This window comes from Bos indicus, chromosome 15, assembly GCF_029378745.1.
Source record: "Bos indicus isolate NIAB-ARS_2022 breed Sahiwal x Tharparkar chromosome 15, NIAB-ARS_B.indTharparkar_mat_pri_1.0, whole genome shotgun sequence".
NCBI lineage: Eukaryota > Metazoa > Chordata > Mammalia > Artiodactyla > Bovidae > Bos > Bos indicus.
The window spans coordinates 28,143,199-28,165,324 of record NC_091774.1 but is presented as its reverse complement, the minus strand read 5'-3'; the positions used below and the strand labels follow the sequence as shown (position 1 = coordinate 28,165,324).

General features: G+C 42.5%; 1 protein-coding gene across 4 annotated transcripts in view; it reads left to right on the top strand.

Annotated features, from left to right (window-relative positions):
- The first annotated feature begins 5,755 nt into the window (after nt 1–5,755).
- Nucleotides 5,756–22,126, top strand: part of SIK3 (SIK family kinase 3) — a 264,492-nt gene continuing 248,121 nt past the window's right edge. For all 4 annotated transcript variants that reach the window (XM_070803474.1, XM_070803472.1, XM_070803473.1 and 1 more), the window contains exon 1: nt 5,756–6,063. In XM_070803474.1, the coding sequence (XP_070659575.1) occupies nt 5,791–6,063 (273 nt within the window). In that variant the 5' untranslated portion in view covers nt 5,756–5,790. The remainder of the gene's footprint in view (nt 6,064–22,126) is intronic.

Below are 22,126 nucleotides of genomic sequence, written 5' to 3'. Positions count from 1 at the left end.
AGAAAGGACTAGAAGGCTGTAGCGGCATGAAGGAGTCCTGCTAGGCATCATGTAGTTTAGAACTTTGGCCAGCAGGTGTCTCTGCAGACAAGGGAAAGGGTTTCTTTCTGGTTTAGAGATGAAGATGGATGATTTCAATCCCAATAGTACACATTTTTCTTAGCCAGTAGCTGGAAAGGCTGGTAGAAAACTTAAGCAAACCCCAATTATAATGTAGGGAAACTGCAATAAAGGTTGTGTCTCTTGCACTGTTTTCCAAAACACTGCAAGTCTGTTTGAAGGTAAGCACTAAAAACTCAGAGGCAATTCCCAAGGCAGGTGCAGCAGAGAGGATGGCCTCTTAGGAGAGATGTGAAGATGAAGGGAAAGGGACTTCCTGGTGGCCCAGTAGTTAAGACTCCATGCTCTCCATGCAGGGAGCCTGGGTTCCATCCCTGGTCAGGGAACTAGATCCCACATACTGCAACTAAGAAAGAGCCTGCATGCTGCAACTTAAGATCCCATGTTCTGTAACCAAGACCTGGCACAGCCAAATAAATAAATAAATATTTTTTTAAAAGAATAAGGAAAAAGAGGAAAGATGCAGTTTAGAAGTAGGGAAATAAAGAACTTCTGTCTGAGATAGACGTTGGAAGCACACGTTTATTTTCTATGAAATATGGTGAATTCCTAGATTTGAGATACACTTCTATATTCAAGGAGGAAAAAAGGATCCACATAACGCCAAAATCTTAATGTTTGTTGAATATCACACTTTTCACTTGAGAGAAACAAATCATTAAACACTTCTTTCTAAATTAGTATAAATATTTGGGAGTTGATTATAGGGTAACTAAGTGTAACTTGCATTAAGGAGCATATCCTTTTGTAAAGAAAGTTGTTCTGAATGAACTCTTTTTCTCTACTAAATATGTTTTTCCACTGATTTTCCTTATAAAACAACAGGTGTATTTACCTGAGGAAAACATCAATCCCAAATGATAATATAGTCACATCTGAGAATGCAGAAAATCTTTAAAAAAAGTCATCTTTAGAGATCTTTTGGATGATCTATGGGATAACTAATAATAATCTAAAAATGCTTAAATTGTATCCTAGAACATATGCGAAGTAGTAAGGGTAATTTTTTGTTTCATTTAGCTCAAATGGTTCCATTAAGAAGAAAAATGTGAGCAAGTTGAACAGAAAATCCTAGATCGAAAGCATATTAGCTGTTCTCAAGCCCCCTGCCCAGGACATTTTACAGCAGGAGAGTATGTACTTATTTTGCTCAGACCTGTTTCTGGGCACCCAGAGGAAGCACTTGGACATGACTGGGTTGGTCTGGGACAGGAAAGGCAAGGTAAGAGTCACGTAGCTGAGGTGGTAACTCAGCGCACTGCCGTGATAGAGAGAAGACACACGTTCAGCGCACCAGGGCACACTGAACATCTCAACAACGTGTATACAACAGTGCCCGGCTTTCTACGTGATGGCAGAATTATAGATTACAAATTGGTGAAGAGGGACTTCCCTGGGGATCCAGGGGCTTAGACTCTGTGCTCCCAGTGCAGGGAACCGGGTTCCATCTTTGGTCAGGGAATAGATCCTACATGCCACAACTAAAGAGTCCACACGCTGCAACAAAGACCCGGCACGGCCAAATAAATAAGTATTTTTAAAAATTGGCTAATGATTGCCTTGTTTGGCAATATGTGGCATGCAAACATTGCACAATGTTGTCTTTTGGCCTACAGAATTTCTGAATACTGCTTCACTTCTTTCTGAGCGGTAATGAGCTGAGACAATGAAAAGTAAGGGCTTAGATTTTCTTCAAGGTCCTGATGCCTCTGAGACTTTGGAGCTATGTGGTGAGGCTGCAGTTTCCTTCTGGGTTGCTGGTAAATTGCTCTGCAGACAGGCTTGGAGGGCCTTTAAAATCATAAAAGTGAAAGTGAAAGTCACTCAGTCGTGTTCGACTCTTCGAGACCTAATGGACTATACAGTCCGTGGAATTCTCCAGGCCAGAATACTGGAGTGGGTAGCCTTTCCCTCCTGCAGGTGATTTCCCGACCCAGGGGTCGAACCCAAAAGAGTTAACATATTCCTTCCCGAGGCTTATATCACTCCCCGCTCAGAACTTAAGTCCTCTGAGGTTTTGCACCGCTTCCAGAAGTTCCTAAGGGCCTATCCTATCCATCAAGAATGCCTTGGCTTGCCCTTTTCAAGTTTTAGAAACAAAACACAATGACATCATGAAGAAAATGTCTCACTTTCATCTTTGCGTCTACTTTTGCTTTTGCAGAAAAGAGTGTGTTGGTTATGGAGGTGGATTGGGAGCCGAGTGGCGGAGTTTCTGCCTTCACCCTGGACTGCAGGGCTCCAAGAATTTCAGCCCCCAAGCCACCCCTCTGAATCTGCAGCAGGGCAGGAACACACTTTCCCATCTATTTTCTAGGATAGCAAAACACTGGTACAGTAAGCAGTGAATCTCTTCACGGATCTACTTGCAAGTGAAGCAGCATGTCAATCAGTTTTGCAATCTGCTATTTTTTTTTAATCTATTTTTAAAAAATATTTTTATTTATTTATTTATTTGGCAGTGCCAGGTCTTAGCTATGGCACGTGGGATCGAACCCAGGCCCTATGCATTGGGAGCATGGAGTCTTAGCCACTGGACCACCAGGGAAGTCCCTGTCATTCTTCATTGATATGATCTGGTGCCTGCTCTGTCCTTTTCTCCAGAACTCTCAAGTCTTCTTCTCCCATGGGTCTAAACTGAGTTTGGGGAGGAAACTGCTTTTCCTACAAGCTACTGCGTTTTCTTACTAGCTGCTTTCCTTTAGCTACTAGTCATAATCCTGTGGGGGAGGATCTCTGTTTCAAAGGTAAGTTGCCTGGGGTTGAATCCTAATTCTGGGACACACTTTCTATCTCTATGACTGTGGTCAACTCCCTTAATCCTTCTGTGCCTCATTTTCCTTATCTGCATAATGGGGATAATAATATATCCTGTCTCACAGGGTTGTTGAGGATTAAGTTCATTTAAGTAAAACTGCTCAGCATAGTGCCTGGCAAATTGTTGTTGTTGACTGTGAGTGGACTTTCCAAATGGCGCTAGTTGGTAAAGAATCTGCCTGCCAATGCAAGAGACATAAAAGATGTGGGTTTGATTTTTGGGTTGGGAAGAACCCCTGGAGGAGGGAATGGCAACTTGTTCCAGTATTCTTCCGTGGAAAATTCCACGGACAGAGGAGCCTGGTGGGCTATAGTTTGTGGGGTCGTAAAGAGTTGGACTCTGCTGAGCAACTGAACCACACACTGACTCTGAGTTCCTCCTCAGACTTAACTCAGTCTTGGTATTCAATAAATAATTATTAAATGCGTACATTTAAACAGTTCCTTTTTCCCTGATGATCTTCGTTGATCAATCCCCTCCCTAATTTTCTATATTCTTCTCACCAAAGACTCTTCAGGGAAATCTCCAGCAAGTCTTTGTCCAAGTGTCAATAGGGCACAGTTACTGGCCTCTGTCCATACAGGCAAAGGGGGTAAATCACTTAACACACAGTCTGGCCGTTATTAGAGACAAGAGTTATCTGCCTCTTTTCCTGGGGAGTTAGACCAATGCTCCATTTTCTAGTTTCTCCCCAGAGGCTTCTTTGTTTTTGACACCCTCCAGGGAGCAGCAAAAGTTGCTGTGCTTGATGTTCAAACCATCTCTACAAGTAAAGGAAAAGCTGTTAAGCTAATGGTTTCAGTGCTGCTCCTGCAGCCCTCAGAGCAAAAGATTTTTTTCCCCCTTGCTTTATTTCTCGTAAGTTTCCTGTTGAGACCCTCCTCCTCTTCCTTTCCTTAGAGAAGATGGTAAAACTAGGACCCTTGGGCCCGGCACCAAAGTTAATGCACAGTTCCTGTTATAGGCAGGTGACTAGGGTCAAAGTGGTAAAAGAGGCTGGCTGCACACCATCATTTATCTGGGACTGAATGAGCTCAACCAGTGAAAGGGCTTAACCAGTGCCAGAAGCTGAGGACCACTTCATCCTTATCCTCATTTGCTAGTAAAGAAGCCAATTAATGTTAATTGTGTTGGCAATTTGGAACAGCCACCAGGGGATTGATTCAAGGCAATTGTGGAATGACCTCCCTGTCCTGTCCTAGTCCAAGCGATTACTCACAGTCAGTTGAGGAATCAGAGAGCTAATAAATACCTTTTGGTCAGAGAGAGTAAATAGGTGCTCTGCTTCTCACACATGCACAGTGCACTGGGTGTCAGTCTTTAGTATTGTACATGTAGTGACCTGACAACACAGTTCTGCCATTGAGAGAGACATAGATATAGAGGAATCAGGATTGGAAAGTGCAATACGTTTCAACATTGGCCTCTTCATGGCCTTCCCTCCTCCCCACTTGCCACCCCAGTATGTCTGCAAGCTCAGTTGTGTCCGACTTTTTGTGATCCTTTGGATATAGCCCACCAAGCTCCTCTGTCCACAGGATTTCCCAGGCAAGAATACTGAAATAGGTTGCCATTTCCTTCTCCAGGGGATCTTCCCTACCCAGGGATCAAACCGCATCTCCCGTCTCCTGCATTGCAGGCAGATTCTTTACCCCTGAGCCACTGGGGAGCCCTTGCCTGCCCAGAACATCTTGTTATTGATAGCCAAGTAGCCTACCTCTCCCCAGCCTTACCTGAAGCTGTTAAAGCCAATCTGCTTAATAGAGGGAGGAGAGAAAGGAGGGGGGAAACCTGGGAGCTGGAGGGTGCAGAAGAGCAGATAACAGAGAAGAGAAAAGGGATATGAGATTTATTGTTGGAATTTGATTTGATCACCTTTAATGTCCTTGGAGAGTCGCTGGTAGGGGTGGAATTTTTATTTTATTATTTACTTATTTATTTTGCCCAACAGACCGATCGTCCTGAACCATGAGGTGACTCACTGGACAATGTGCACATTGCTTCACCAGGCTTTTACAAGTGACAGAAATAGGATGCAGGCACTTTGACAATCACCTAGCTATAGAATTGTTCAGAGAAGGGGTGGGAGGAAGGAAAATGACGTCCCTGCTCTGGCCCTCACCCACCCAATGACTGAAATGCGTGTTTGGGCTGGTTTCTCCGCCCTTGAACACGCAAGTCTTACTTTCCCTATTCTTCTACATTCGGTGACAATTAGATTGGTTGTACCAGGTGGTAAGAGGAAGGAATTTTACTGAAGAATTCCCCTGCCTCGCTACCGACTTGGTTACAGTTGCTTCAGTAATGTAGTTGTTCCTGCCTTTGGGGCCTCAAGGGCTAAAGTGGGACAGTGCTAATATTTTTGATGATGAGGAAATACTTTGCTTTAAAGGAGGCTGGGTGATTGCCGAACTGGGACAGAGGTCACAGTAGGAGGTGACATTAGCAGTTCCTGGGAGGATCGAGGGCAGGTTTTGGGTCAGGCACAAGCACCCCCCGACTTGGGCAATGTTGCGATGGCTTGGAACTGGCTGGCACACTTGCGGTACCCACTGTCTCCTCCCCGGAGGGGGGCACCCGGGAGCCGGCGCCGGAGGAACCGGGCCCACGCGGGAAGGTCGAGCTAGCCGGTGAGGTCATGGTTGCCATGGCTCCGGGCAGTGACGCGCGTCGGCACGTGACGACAGGTTGCCATGGCTCCCGGCCCCGGCGGCGCGGGCGCTCCGCCTCCTGGAGTGACGTCCGCCGCCCCCCCACCTCTTTTCCCGCCCCCCCCCCCCCCTCTCCCTCCCCCCCCCCCCCCCCCCCACCGCCGGCTCCCCGCGGCCCCGGAGGTTTCACTGCACAACAAGATGGCGGCGGCGGCGGCGAGCGGAGCTGGCGGGGCTGCCGGGGCCGGAGCGGGGGGAGCCGGGCCGGCCGGCCGCCTGCTGCCTCCGCCCGCCCCGGGACCCCCGGCCGCCCCCGCTGCTGTCCCCCCGGCGGCTGGCCCGCCGCGTCCCCCAGCCCCGGCCTCCCGCGGGCCGGTGCCTGCCCGCATCGGCTACTACGAGATCGACCGCACCATCGGCAAGGGCAACTTCGCGGTGGTCAAGCGGGCCACGCACCTCGTCACTAAGGCCAAGGTAGTGGCGCGGCGGGACCCGGCGGCGGCGGGGCTGCGCGGCCCGGGACCGTCCGAGTGTGGCGGGGGAAGGGGAGCCCCGCGACACCGAGGTGGAGGGGTCGGCGCCGCGAGCGGGGCTCGGGAGTGCGTTGGGAACAGGGAAGCGGGTAGGGGGTTATCGGGCAAGAGTGAGGAGAGAGAGAGCAGGAGGCGGGGGGCACCGTGGGGCCCGGGAGAGGGTAACTGCACAGCAGAGGGGGCGCAAAGCGGCCACTGAGCGCCGGGACCTGGGGAACTAGAGAGCCGGGGATGGGCAGGGGGCTCCCCGGGCTGTGCGGAGGGTCGTAGCAGGGGTGATGAGAAAGACGTTTGGAACTCTCCCGGAGCCAGGAGACAGTAAGCTAAGAAGCCTCTGAAACCAGAAATTAGGAAATCCTGCGGGAATGAGGGCAGGGGAATAGGAAATATGGACCAGGAGGATGGGGGAAAACAAGGGTGAAACTGACACGGGTGGGCTTTTGAGGGGAAGAAGGATGGCTGGGGTCTTGAGTGGGGGTACAAGGTACTGGAAGGTTTGAGGGACCTGGTACCTTATGACAGCGGCACCAGGCAGCATTTGGTCGCCCAAGACTGCTAGATGGTGGGAATGAGAGACAGGACAGAGAACATTATTGGAGCCGGCGATGAAAAAAATGGGGAAATAAGGAGGAAAAAAATTACTTTGCTTTTCCACAGGAAAGGGGTCAGGGAACAGAGACCCAGGGGTACCCCTGCTTTGTAGTGGCCCTAGGTAATCAGGGGTTAAACAATTCGGGAGAGCTGGATTGCTGGTTATATTTAGTTGTCGGAGGGTCCAGAACCATACAGTTTACAGAACCTAGGGTGGGCTGTCAGTGGTGGTGGCAGGGGGGCGCCTGGAGACTGGGGAGGTGTGTGAAGAATCCGGACACTCATTGGGCCCTTTGGTTCCCAAGGGATTTGTGGAGCAGTGGTGGTGAAATTGGCAAGGTCAATTAGGAAGCCATATCGTACACGTTTAAAATTTTACCTACAAAATTCGTTTTTGGAGGAAATATGGTTAGTTCTTTCCTGTGGCCTTCTTCATTGGGAGTCTTGGCAGTGAAGACACCAGGAGGAACTGCTTGGTTTTGATAGGACTCCCAAAACCCATTTATACTTCAGATTTCTTTCTTTGCTCCATCTCTCACTTGAATGAACACTTTCGGTGAAGTCATTCATTATATTTAAAACTGCAATTTGTGTTTCCCTCAGCTCGATGAAGAACCCTTACAGCTGCTGCTGCTTCCTACCAAAGCCACATCAATTCCCCTCACCTCCTCAGCCCAGTCTTTGGTCCTTGTTTTCGCTTGTATGGCAGTCTGTTGTTTTCAGAAGGCAGTGACTTATCTCTGCCTTCTCTCCCTCTTACTTATGACCTGAAGTTCCTTTTTCCCTCCTTTCTGTCAGACTCTAAAGGGCCCTTTTTACCAGGGTTGTGGGGTGGGTGGGTGGCTGTGGAAAATTGATTGGTCAGTTTCACTTCCTTTTGGGGGGGGCCCCCTTCAGCCTTTTTTTTTTTTTTTTTCAGTTTTTATCAGAAGGCCTCAAGTCTGCAGGTCTGAGCTGAATGAGATACCAGAGTCCAAGGTTTCCTGATGCTACCCTCAGACCCTGACACGGAGTAGACTTAACCAAGACTCTGGTGCATCCCTGCCCCTCTGAATGTTTCCTATTGCATTTACAGTTAGCCAAGACAAATCTATATTTACAAACAACTCTAATTGTTCCAGCCTTGTTCCTTGTTTTGGTATTTCCTTTTCCACACCCTCCCCCTCCCACCTAAGTAATCACTTGGGCTTCTGTGATTATTTTGCTCTGACCTCTGGGGGATGGACTCTATGGACTTAATTGGCTGCCTGGTTTATGGTATCTATGATTTAAAGAATTCTGTATCGCCCAGCCCTTGGATACACCAAAATAATGATTAAAAAAATCTGGGACAGAGGGTTCAATGTTTTTGTAAATGTAATTGCAAACAGTTGATTCTTGGCTTTATACATAATGGAGACATTTCTATCTTCAGTAGTCAGCAAAGCCAGTGGCTAATTATGGCTGGTCTGCCCGCTTTCTAATTTTCCAGTGTGTGTGTGTGTCTAAGTTTTTCTCTAAGTTGTTGGTATCCTTTAGGACTGCAGCATTTTAAACATCAGCTTGTTTATAAACCGGCGTCACTGTTTATGTTGGGTTTTATCTTTGATCATTTGTGGTCGGCAGTTATGCAATTCCTATGTATGGAAATATTCAAAATCTTGAATGAGGCTGAAATGGCTTGGACAATGAGTTGCATGTGTGACGGGACCACACCAGCACTCATTTGTGTTTCTGTAGCAGTGTGCAATTTCCTAGTTACAGGCACCCTCTCTCTCGCTTCTTAAATTACTCTGCCGACACGCGTGAAGCTTAATTCACAAGGAGTTGTCATGTGCTCTGGGTAAATGATGAACATATTTTGGCCTGCTTCTTGCTTATCTGAATCCACTTTGGAAAGGTTTCTCAGATGCTTGCAGCTCAGATGTGTCTAACAACTGTTGACGTACGGTATGATGGCCTATTAAGGCCAGGGTTTGGTTATATAATGGCGAGGAAGGTGCCTGGGTATTGGCAGTTGCAGAAGCTGCTGTTCAGTTACTCAGGTAGAGAGATTTTTCTCCTGTGCACTGCAGCGTTTATCTTACTTCTGTAGTCAGGTAACTTGGAACCAAAGAGAATCACCTATTTTCACCTATTTTTTTTCCTCTTCTGTTTTCAGGATGTATCTTTTTGTTCATTTGTTTGTCTTTTAGAGGTATGTGATTTTTTTTTTTCTTTCTGCTCCCTGTCAGCCACTGAATGGTCTGGGTTTTTCCTATAACCATATATAACCATCAGACTCAGGTAATTCAGGTGATATTTGTGGTGTTTGAAAGAGGTTAGGTAGTAGGTGTTTTCTGAACATTAGAGAGATATTTATGGTCATCTTTTCTCACACACACTACCTATTCCACAGACTAAGAGGCTAAAGTAAACTTTATTTATTGACCAAGCTACCATGCTCCGTCCAACAGTAAGTGGTAAAGCTGGCCCTTTCCCAAATTCTGTTAACTCTCCAACCTCCTAGATCAGGACCCTGGGATGAATAAAACAAGTAGAGAACGGGAAGTATTTTCCTGTTCTGTTGTTGGTGACTTTTGCAGCACGGCATTCATGAGCTCAGACTTAATATTGGCAGCACTGCAGTGCTTACAGCGCCACTGCAGAGCAGTTACCAGGAGAGAATGTGCGTCTGTGACATACTTTGGTCAGCAGCTCACCCTGGCTGTCTTTGTCCCACCTTCTTTGAGTTCCCTTTTGTGGAGGAGCCTTGGTTTGAGATTCTCTGGTCCTCTTCTTTTGGTAGGACACTATGAAGTATTTAGAAGATTGAAAAAAAAAAGATTTTCTATTGTCAGTTGTTTATAGTGGGTTGCCTGTGCCTAATTATACCTTCACTGGGTGAATGAATGGGAACAGAGAGTAGGTATATTTTGTATGCATTAAAAAGAAAGTATCCATGACTATAAAAGCCATTGGTCAAATACTTTAAAAATGTATTTCAATAAATGTACATCACTTGCGTGTTTATTGGTTCGTGGGAAGAGCTTGAGCTTTGGATGGGACTGACTGGGTTTGGCTCTTCTGCTACTTACAGGTAATTTAACCTGTCTGTGCTTGGATTTCTTCATGTATAAAGTGAGATGACAATAGTATCAATACTTTGCTCACAAATTAGGGTGTTCTGAAGATAAAATAATATATGTGAAACTTTGAGAACAAATGTGCCTGGCACCTAGTAGGCATATGGTAAATGTTATCACCATCTTCTTCATCTTCATCCTCAGATACTGTTGGAACAAAGATGAGTAAGACATGGTTCCCCTTGTTTGCTTTTCACCCCCTTTGGAACAGTTTTGTAGGTAGATGTTATCCTGATGATGTGATTTCAGGGTAAAAAAATAGTTTGCTATTATTTCAGGTGCCTCTTTGAGAGAGTAGATTTAATTCCTGTGGACTTTGGGCTAATTTCATGAAATTGACATTTAAAAACATAATTTCCCATTAAATTTTTCAGACACTTAGGAGACTTGTCTAATGAAAACTGTGACTAATACTGGCTTTTATTTGGTTTGCCTTGAATACTCAGGGTGTTTGTATAGCTACACTTTGTCACATTGGTGATAGAGCAGAGTTTGCAGTGTTTTTTCCAGAGAACTCCTTAAATTTCATGGAGAGTATGAAGAAATATTCCTACAAGCCTAAGGACACATTTGCACTTGGGTGCAGGGTGTGCTACTTAGAAGGCCAAGGTCAGGATTCTTAACTTTAGATATTACGCAGAGGAAACATTTTGCCCCATGACCCCATTCCAAATACTGATCAGCCAGGACGCATTTGTGTGCCATGTGGTTTAGCGCACTCATTTCCATGAGAAGAGCAGCTCAAAGCGGGCTAATAGTATTGTTTTTACTCTAAGGATGATGCTTGTGCTCGTCAGCAGGCTGAAAACAAGATTCATTAGTAAATAGAAAAGAGAATTATGTCAAAAAGAAATTGAAATTAAAGATGAATATTAGTTACGTTGGAGGAGAATAGTTCCATCTCTGGATAATCTAGAAATGACTGTTGAAAGATGACTAACTTCATTTTGATAGAGATGTGTTGAAACTTTGTGAAGAGCTAAGAATGATTTGGACTAGTTTCTCCAGAGTCAAAATACCAGCATTCCACTTTTCAGCATCAAAGCTGTTTAACATTTTGACTTTGGTGCCAGCTCCCTAGAAAGTCAGAGATCTGGCTCAAGCCAGAGGTGCCCAGACTAGTTATTTCTGTGCCAGAAGTGCTGTTTTCATTTTCCAGGCATCAGTCTGGCTAATGTTTTCTAGTTCGTGGCATAAAAGAGAACAAAATGGATGCTCTGGAAAGAAAAAGATATGCGTTCTTTCTACCAGTGTCTCTGTAAGTCTAAAAAACACCTAAAACCTCTCTGCATAGTAATGGAACTTTTCTGTTATCCATTCATTCATTCAGCAAGTATTTACTGAATGCAAATTTTGTGCCAGGGTTCTGCTCTGGCTCTTGAATACCCCATGAATGAGAGAGAAAAAAAGCTATTGCCTTCTTGGAACTTATTTTCTTATGGGAGGAGACAGATGAGAAGCATGTAAACAAATAACTTTATATAGTGACAAATACTATGAAAAAAATAAATGAGCTAGAGAGTGTCTGGGGCAGGGTGCTGCTTCACATCCAGTGTCAGGGAGGGCCTTTCCAGGGTGGTGATATTTGAGCTGATCACCTGAATAATGAGAAAGAGCCAGTTTGGGAAGATTAGGAAGAAGGAATGGCACGTGCAGAGGCCTTTGGGTAGAAATGAACTTGGTTTGTCTAAAGATTAGACCCAAGGTCAGGATGCCTAAGAGCTTAACCAGTGAGAGAAGGGATGGTAAGGAATTGAGATCAGGAGGTTAGATAGGGGCCAGATCATACGGGTCTTACAGGCCATTTTATGGAATTGGTATGAAATAAGGGATTGACCTCAGGGGATATCAAGGCAGAGCACTGACGTTATCTGACTTATGTCTTTAAAAAGTCATTTTGGGTATTTATGGCTTAGGGTAAAAAAGCTTCTTCTGATTCATTTCTTCAGATAGGGGAGGTGTTAAATTTTAACAACTTCTGTTCTTTCACACTATAAGAGAATGGCATACATTTTACATACAAAGTAAACGTGATCAGCCAACAAATAGTTGTCTATTTGGGGAGCACTAAAAAAAGATCTTGCTGCTGCTAAGTCGCTTCAGTCGTGTCCGACTCTGTGCGACCCCATAGACGGCAGCCCACCAGGCTCCCTCGTCCCTGGGATTCTCCAGGCAAGAACACTGGAGTGGGTTGCCATTTCCCTCTCCTCTTTTTTTCAGAGTCTGGAAAGATGAACTTAAAATCTCAGACTTTGCTCAGCCAGTAAAGAATCCACCTGCCATGCAGGAGACACAGGAGATGTGGGTTCAGTCTCTGGTCAGGGAGCTAGGATCCTACATACCTCACAACCAATAAACATAGAAACAGTATTGTAACAAATTCAGTAAAGACTTAAAAAATGCTGAAGAAGTAAAAAGAGAGAAATAAGCACAGAAAAAGCAATGACCATAAACACAGTCTGCCTTATATAGTTTTCTTTTGCCACTATATCTAGCTCACACCCAGGGAATATGAGTAATTATACTTTTGCTGTGTTGGGTTGGTCTGGTCTGTCTTTGAAGGTACCTTTCTCAGATGGACTCTCTATTTACCAAATCACTACCAGTTTCCAGGGGATGGTGCCATCTTATAACTCATGAAGAGAACTGGTCACCAAGATACATACATTGATGATACAGGTGAGGGCCAAGAGGACCATTTATGTAGAGCTGCCCTTACGTGGTTCTAGTTTCTGAGCTGAAAGCTCTGGCCTGCTCCGCAGGTGAATGATCTCACCCATCAGGTGAGTCCCTGCCTTCTACTTTCTAACAGTGAATAGACTGGTCCCTTCTGGCATAATAGTATAGTCATGCTGGCTATGGATGACTGATAGCATCCAGAGGGTGAAAATTAGACACATTCTCATGGACTTTTGTTCCAATGTAATAAATACTGTTAAGTAAATGGCTTTGGCAGTGTCTTTGAAAAGCCCTCAATAGTTTTGGATGTATTAGCTTGAAAGAGTTTCTTTTGGATCTGTTTAGAGTTAAAAATTCCATCAGCTGAGGACAAAACTGTTGGATGAACTGTGGCATAGTTATGTCATATTTCTGTTTAGGAGGTGTGTGATCCACAGTAGACCAGGAGTCTTTAGCCACACTGGTAAGTATTTCATCTCAGAATTTACTGTCTCAGAGACTTAGGAATCAGGTTGCAAATACTCAGCCTCGTTTCCCAGAAACTGAAAAGGAAGGAGACTCAAACCCATCGCCTGTGTAAGCTCCACTGTGTAGGCTGGGCTCACTCAGTTGGATACTTTTGGCCAGTTATCTTAAACTATATTTAGGTTTTGGTTTGGAATTTCTGAGAAATCCTCAAATTTCTGCCTCGTTTCAGCTAGTTTCAGTCTGTACTTACCAGTAGTATGCTTTACTTCTCTTTGCTCCCTCCAGAAAACTTGAATGCAAAATTTTAGGCTTCCTTAGCACATTTCTTGAGACTGAATTTTTGGAGAAGGAGAGTTTCATTTAATTCATTCCATCCACCCAGCCAATAAACTTTTAAAAAATTGTTTATCAAAAACTAGGAATGAATGATAGATGGCACAAAATTAAAAAAGTGCAGACTTGTATGTAGTGAAGTTGTCTTCCTGCCGCCTCAGTGCCTCATCCACACAGTTTTGTTAGTTTTATGTCTCTAGTATTTATTAAGGGCTTCTCTCGATCAGTCCAAATGCTAGGTGCTGTTTGTTTTCTGGCAGTGTTGTCACATGCTTGAAATTTCTAAAAATCATTTTACTTAAAAATTAAAAGAAGAAAATATCTAACTTTTAGGGCTTGTCAGGAGGCACACACTGTGGTAACTGAACGTCACTTCCACGAGGCAGGCGTTTTAAGGTGGTGTTTGCTGCTGTGTGCCCAGTGCCTACTATGATGCTGGTAAATATTCATTCAGGGAATAAATGTAAGGATTAAAAACAAGAGAGAGCTGACTTAATTTTTTTAATACTCTTAATGCATCTTAGAGTTTTATTACTGAAATTTTCTATCTCCAGTTAAGATGTTAAAGGAAAGTAATTTTCTACTTTTTTCTCACAAATCTCTAGGTAAAGAGATTTTACCGCCTTTCTGGGCAAGTTATTTTTGGCATATTTCAAACTTTCATTATTAATAAGTTCAGTCTAAGTTCACTAAATCCTGCAATTTACATTCCAGTCCCGTATTTGAAGGGGAAAGTTCTTTCATACCCAGGCTCCCCGGGGGTCACCGCCTTGCGAGGGTCGCACAGGGGCAGTCAGCGTAGTCGGCCAGCACCTTGTTTTTCCTCTTCTGCCTCGGAGCTTTTCTTTGCAGGCCCTCCTGTCTGCCTTCTCCTGCTGGCGTTTCCTGAAGTAACTTCGTACTGTTTGCTGGGGTTCCCACTTGTTCTGTATACTAGGTGATCTGATGAAAGCAACTGGTATTTTTCTGTCACTGGTCCTTAATTTCAGGGAGTTACTTTTATTGGGCCTTACCTTTAATGAATTAATTCAAGTAGTATTTAAAAAAAAATTTATTTATTTTGAATTGAAGGATAATTGCTTCACTGTATTGTGTTGGCCTCTGCCATACATCACCGTCGGGCTTCCCTGATAGCTCAGTTGGTAAAGAATCCACCTGCAATGCAGGAAACCCCGGTTCATTTCCTGGGTTGGGAAGATCCACTGGAGAAGGGATCAGCTACCTACTCCAGTATTCTTGGGCTCCCCTTGTGGCTCAGCTGGTAAAGAATCCGCTTGTAATGTGGATTGGGAAGATCTCCTGGAGAAGGGAAAGGCTACCCACTCCAGTATTCTGGCCTAGAGAATTCCATGGACTGTATAAGTCCATGGGGTCACAAAGAGTTGGACACGACTGAGCGACTTTCAAAATACATCAACATGAGTCAGCCATTGGTATATATATGTCCCCTCCCTTTTGAACCTCCCTCCCACCTCCCATCCTTTCCCATCCATGTAGGTTGTCACAGAGCCCTGGTTTGAGTTCCCTGAGTCATACAGCAAATTTCCATTCGTTACCTGTTTTCCATATGGTAGTGTATATGCTTCCATGTTACTCTCTCCTTTTGTCCCACCCTCTCCTTCCTCCCCGCTGCCCGTGTCCATAAGACTTTTCTCTATGTCTGCGTCTCCATTGCTGCCCTGCAAATAGGTTCATCCATACGGTCTTCCTAGATTCCATATATATGCATTAATATATGATATTTGTAGTACTTTTTGTGTTATCTGTAGGCAAAAAGTAGCAACTACTGATACTAGAAGACAAGAGGATGTTATTCTTCTTGGAGTGGGCAAAGTGTTCAGGTAAAGGAGCAGTTGAATGCTTGCAGCTCAGACCTGATAGAGGTGGACTACAAGAGGTCTGGAGTGTAAATTGTCTTATTTCAACCCAATTACTTATTATTATGGGCTCTCTTCTACCACCTTGCTCTATTTTTTTTCCATTTATAATTGGGGAAACTTATAAGAAGCAGAAGGAAAAAAATCACCCATCATCCTGTCACCCACAGGCAATAGTTATTAATTTTTTGCAGAATATAATTAGGATCATACTGATACTCTATTTTATTCCTCCCCCTTATCATTATAGGTATTTTCTCATCATTCGAAACTATTTGTAAACATCAATTTTAATGGATGTGCACTTTGCCATTGTATTGTTGTTGTTGTTCAGTCCCTCGGTTGTGTCCAACTCTTTTCGACCTCATGGACTGCGGCACACGAGGCTTCCCTGTCCTTCACCATCTCCTGGAATTTGCTCAAACTCATGTCCATTGAGTTGATGATGTCATTCAACCATCTCAACCTCTGTTGCTCCCTTCTCCTCCTGCCCTCAATCTTTCCCAGCATCAGGGTCTTTTCCAGTGAGTCGGCTCTTTGCATCAAGTGGCCAAAGTATTGGAGCTTCAGCTTCAGCATCAGTCCTTCCAGTGAGTCTTCTCTAGTACCACAGTTTGAAAGCATCAGTTCTTCAGTGCTCAGCCTTCTTTGTGGTCCAGTTCCCACATCCGTACATGACTACTGGAAAAACCACAGCTTTGACTAGAGAGACCTTTGTATACGGACCTTTGCCATTGTATGATTGCTGTTATTTTTTGACCTTTTTCATATTTTAAGATTCTTCCCAGTTTTTCACTTCAGAAATTTGCTGTGGTGACCATTTTTGTGTATGAATCTTTGATGCATTTCTGATTTTTTGCTCAGGATAGATGGTTGGATGTGAAATTACTGGCGAGAGAATACGCTGATACATATATTGGCACATTGCTTTCCAGAAAGGCTGTGCCAGGGTTAGCCCACCAGAAGTTTTTTTTTCTTTATTGTCTCCTCTTCTGCGTTTGTTTTCTTGGAAGGCAGGACTGTTACTCCCTGCTGCACCTGTAAACCTTGGGCGATAGATGTGGAACCCATTAAAAGAGGGCTGGAGCTACTGCCTCGTCGTTGTTCTGAACCAAACCTGGACGAGGAAGGAAAAAACTGTGACTCTAATCTTTTAAGTTGTTTTTTATGAATCATCATTCTCTCCTAATCTTTCACAAAAAGGTATAAACTTAAATTGGAGGAGCTGTTGAAGGCAAAAAGAAAGGTTGATGAGAAAGAGATTCTGATTACCTGAATCTTTGATTTTTAAATAACTTTTTTGTTAGACCTGAGGGAGAATTTCTGAGATTGATGAAAATTGTAAATTACTCCTCTCTTTTTTTTAATGGTAAAAAGATGATAAAGGAAATGATTAAGGAAATAATTATGTAAATAAATGTGGTGATGCACCAGTCTCATGATGTCTGGATTTGTTGTACTTACTGTACTTTATATGTTATTTAAGAGGTTTTCAGTGGTAATTGGGCCATATGGACTATTGTTCTTACAGTGTTTGGGTGTACCCACTGCTGTATTTTGAGCATCTGACAATGTGCCCTTTTATCTCCAGTAGAAGGCCTTTAATACAATAAGTTTGGGTTATGATTATCTTAATTAGGGGAAAGAAATGAATGAAGCAAGGAAGTCAGAAATAATGATATATATACTTTTAATATTTTATTTAAAATGTAAATATGCATTAATCCACTAGTCTTTTTTAAAAAGTGTTCATTATGCAAAATTTTAAACGTAAGCAAAAGTAAAAAGAATCATATGATGAACCCCTCATTAACCTACCACCCACTAAAAGCAGTTAATCACCTCACAGTCAGTCTTTCGCACATATCACTTCCAGCCTCTCTTTTCTCCCTAGTTTATTTTGAAGCAATTCCCAAAATCTTATTTCATCTGTAAATGTTTTGGCATGTATCTCTAAGTAGAGGAGGTTTTTTTTTTTCCAAAAAAATATAACCCCAGTACTATTATCCTACCTAAAACAATTAATAATTCCCTGGTGTCATTAAGTATCAAATTAGTGTTAAATTTCTCTGATTGTCATATATATACAATATATATACACACACATTTAGTTTTTTTTCTTTTTTAACCACTCGTTTGTTTGAATCAGTCTAAATAAAGTCCATACTTTATAATTGATTGATGTCCCTTAAGTTTTATATTTTTAAAAAGAATTATTTGTTTTACTTTATAGATTTCCCCTCTTTTTCTTTGCAGTTTGTCTAAGAAACATGTTTGCTAATCTTTTGCTATAGGCCTTTCTGTGTATATTGATATCTTGATTAGAGTTCTGCCATCTTATTTGTATTAAACATACCCATAGTTCATCATTTATGATTTCCAGTTTTATTTTGCTTTTTTAAAGCAGAGTAGCAATTTAAAGGCATTTTATGAAGCATTTTGAACATAGACTCTTGAGTTTTTGATTCTCTCTCCCTCTTGTCCCCATATTTTACGCTTGTTGCATTAAAAAAACACAAGGTAATGCTCAAAATCCTTCAAGCTAGGCTTTGACAGTACGTGAACTGAGAACTTCCGGATGTACAAGCTGGATTTAGAAAGGGCAGAGGAACCAGAGATCAAATTGCCAAGATCTGTTGGATCATAGAAAAGGCAAGAGAGTTCCAGAAAAACATCTGCTTCTGCTTCATTGACTACGCTAAAGCCTATGACTGTGTGGATCACAACAAACTGGAAAATTCTTAAAGAGATGGGAATACCAGACCACCTTACCTGCCTCTTGAGAAACCAGGATGCAGATCAAGAAGCAACAACCAGACATGGAACAATGGACTGGTTCAAAATTGGGAAAGGAGTACATCAAGGCTGTGTATCTTCTATTTAACTTCTATGTGGAGTACATAGTGCTAATTGCCAGGCTGGATGAATCACAAGCTGGAATCAAGATTGCCAGGAGAAATGTCAACAACTTCAGATATGCAGATGTCACCACTCTAATGACAGAAAGTGAAAAGGAACTAAAGAGCCTCTTGATGAATGTGAAAGAGGGGAATGAAAAAGCTGGCTTAAAACTCAACATTCAAAAAACAAAGATCATGGCATCTGGTCCTATCACTTCATGACTAAGAAATGAGAAACAATGGAAAAAGTGACAGACTTTATTTTCTTAGGCTCCAAAATCTCTGCAGATGGTGACTGCAGCCATGAAATTAAAAGATGCTTGCTCCTTGAAAGAAAAGCTATGACAAACCTAGACAGTGTATTAAAAAGCAGAGACGTCACTTTACTGATAAGGAACCGGGTAGTCAAAGCTATGGTTTTTCCATTAGTCATGTACAGATGTGAGAGTTGAACCGTAAAGAAGGCTGAGTGTTGAAGAATTGATGCTTTTGAACTGTGGTGCTGGAGAAGACTCTTGAGAGTCCCTTGGACAGCAAGGAGATCAAACCAGTCAATCCTAAAGGGATTCAACCTTGAATATTCATTGAAAGGATTGATGCTGAAGCTCTAGTACTTTGGCCACCTGATGTAAAGAGCTGTTTCATTGGAAAAGACTGTGATGCTGGGGAAGATTGAGAGCGAGATGGTTGGATGGCATCATCTACTTAATGGAGTTTGAGCAAACTCCGGGAGACAGTGAAGGACAGGGAAGCCTGGCGTGTTGCAGTCCATGGGGTTGCAAAGAGTTGGACATGACTTAGCAACTGAACACACGTGCATCCACGTGTAATGTGACTTTACCAAGTCATTTTAAACATTCAGCTTAATTTTCAAAGAAGCATGTCTTTCTTTTCTCCTGGGTTTCTCATCAGTTTATATAGCTAATTAAATTGCATACCTATAATAATAAGAGCAACTGGTATAAATAGATTTGGGAAGAAAACAATTAATTCTTGGTAAGCATGCAATTTAGTGGATGGAAGCAGGAAGAATATCCAGGATTAGAATGAGTGGCTGTTAATTTGAGGCTGGTTTGCATTGCTGGGGCTTGTTATTTTACAGAGGGAAGGGGAAGCATCAGTTATTTTTTTCAGGTTGGTTGAGAGATGGTGGTGGGTTAAGAGAGCTTCTATACAAATTTTATAATTATAAATGAGCCAAATTGTTAGAAATCTGAAGACAAGATATTTTATAGAATCTTTTATTTATAGTGTATTCTGCAGCGTGGTATTTTTGTCCACTTGTGTTAAGAGTTTGCATAAACTGGACTGAATTTGACTGTGGGCCAGCGATGTTAAAAATTTGGTGAGGAAACAGCCAAAACTTTGTCTTTTGAAAGGTTTGTATCTGTTCATTGCCAGTGTAGTGTTCATGGAACAAGCTGACATTTTCATGTAGTCAGTTGTTTTCTGTTCCTGGCAAGAGAAATCTTGGTTCATATACCACGGGAACAAGATTGTTATTGTGGAAGGCAGGCTCAGAGCTGTTTCTTGTTAGGATTAGTTGGGCACCTGCAGGATTTCTTCCTTCTTTCTGCTTCCTGCCTCCTGTTGTCCTTTCCTTCTGTCAGAATGTTCTAATGTTGCATAAGCAGTGTTCTGACAATAGATGATTTTTTTTTGGTAGCTCTTTTTTTTTTTAAACCCTTGAAATAATGTTTTTAGTGATGGTATGTTCTTGGCTTACTTTCCATTTCTACATCAACAGTGATATTGTTATTCTTGTCAAATGGGGCAGTTGTATTCCAGCAATGATCTTTGTGTCCAAGTCAGCTGCAGAGAGACCCTGTTCATTATACCTAAATACCTTATATGTGTATAGTAATTCGGGGAGGTAATTCAATTTTCAGATGATACTTTCAGATCTCTGTATAGGATTTTACAGCCCCTCTTCCCTCCCCCCCCATAATAAAACTTGTTTGAAGCATTGTTACTCACTAACCTCTTTGACATATGCACAAGAGTGGCCGGTGATTTCAGCCTCTCGTGCCTCTTCTGATCTCATTTTCCTTCTTCCTTTTCAGCCAGCAGCTGCATCCCGTGCCCTGCTCTAATTGAGCTCCCAGTAAAAGGGGCACTGTTATACTGAGTCACAACCTCTTCTATCAGTGGTTGTTAGATTTTTTTAGCCCAAGAACCCATTTTGGATTCACATTAAAATTTGAAAACAACATTTCAGTTGTGTTACCTAAACTCTTCCTTTCCTTATGCTGCTGCTAAGTCGCTTCAGTCGTGTCCGACTCTGTGTGACCCCATAGACAGCAGCCCACCAGGCTCCCCTGTCCCTGGGATTCTCCAGGTAAGAACACTGGAGTGGGTTGCATTTTCTGCTTTTCCAGCTCTTTGGGGGAACCTTTTTGGCCAATCAGTTGCAGTAAGGAAACTGTCCATTGCTGTAGGAGTCAGCCCATGTGTTTCCAGTTTCAGTTTTTACTAGCCTGGCAGTTTTCTTTGGGCACATCACTTAACCTCACGGGGCTTCCAGTTTCTTTTTAATGTATATATGTTTTCTATGGCTTTATTGAGATATAATTCACATACTGTACAGTTCACCCAATTCATTGCTTTTAGCCTATTCACAAAGTTGTGTAATCATCATCACAAGCCATTTTAGAACATTTTCACTCCCCTTAGAAGAAGCCACCCATTAGTAGTCACTGTTATCTCTTCAACCTCTCTCCCCATGCCCTAATCAATCACTAATCAGTCTCTATAGATTTGCCCATTCTGGACATGTCATATAAATAGAATCTTATCACATATGGCCTTTTGTGTCTGGCTGCTTTCATATAACATGTCTTCAAGTTTCATCAATGTTGTAGCATATGTCAGAATTTCCTTCCTTTTTATGGCTGAATGATATTCCATTGTATGAATATATTGCATTCTGTACATTCATGAATGGATGACATATGCATTTTTCCACTTTTTGACTAATATGAACAGTGCTGTTACGAACATTTGTGTACAAATTTTTGTGTGAACATATGTTTTCATTTCTCTTGGACATATACTTTGGTCATATATGCCCAAGGAGTGGAATTTCTGTATCATAAACATTCCATGTTTATCTTTTTGAGGAATTGCCAAACTGTTGTCTAAAATGGGTGCACCATTTTGCATTCCCACTAGGAATGTATGAAGCTTCCAGTTTTTCCACATGCATACCGAAACTTGTTATTTTCTTTCTTTTTTATCTAATCATCCGCGTTGATGTGAAGTGGCTGCTCCTTGTGGTTTCTGATTTGCATTTCTCTTATGACTCCTAGTGTTGATCATCTTTTCATGTGCTAAGTGACCATTTGTAGATCTTTGAAGTGTCTGTTTAGATTCCTTGCCCAGTTTTTAGTTGGGTTATTTGTTGTTTTTATTGTTGAGTTGTAAGACGTCTGTGTATTCTGGATACAAGTCCTTTATCAGATATATGACATGCAGATATCCCTTCCCATCTCGTAGGTTGTCTTTTCAATTTCGTGATGGTTTTGTTTGCAGCACAAAAGTTTAAAATTTTGATATTCTTGTTTCTTTATTTGTAAAGTTATTCTAACTCTGAAATTATGTGTTCTATTATGAATGTGTTTGTGTTCATTCTGAACCATTTTCTCACTTTGGTATGGTACTCTGTTTTTTCTTTTTTTGGTTTCAGGGCATGTGGGATCTTAGTTCCCTGACCAGGGATAGAACCCATGCCACCTGCAGTGGACGCACAGAGTCTTAACCACTGGACCGCCAGGGAAGTCCCAGCTGCAGAGTCTCTTCAAAAAAAAATCTTTGTATCTCTCTGATATATGTGTCTTATGAAATAATCAGACTCTACCCAAAATGTATAATGTCGAAAGTGAACATTCCTTCTCTCTAGAGAGAATATTGTTCACATTTTATAACCAGATTTTTTCTATTCATATGTTAGAATTTTATGTTTTTCATTGAAAAGGGATCGTGCCACATACTCTTCTGGTTATTTTTAATTTTTACTTAGTGTTACAGTTTTATTGAGATTTAATGGACATGCA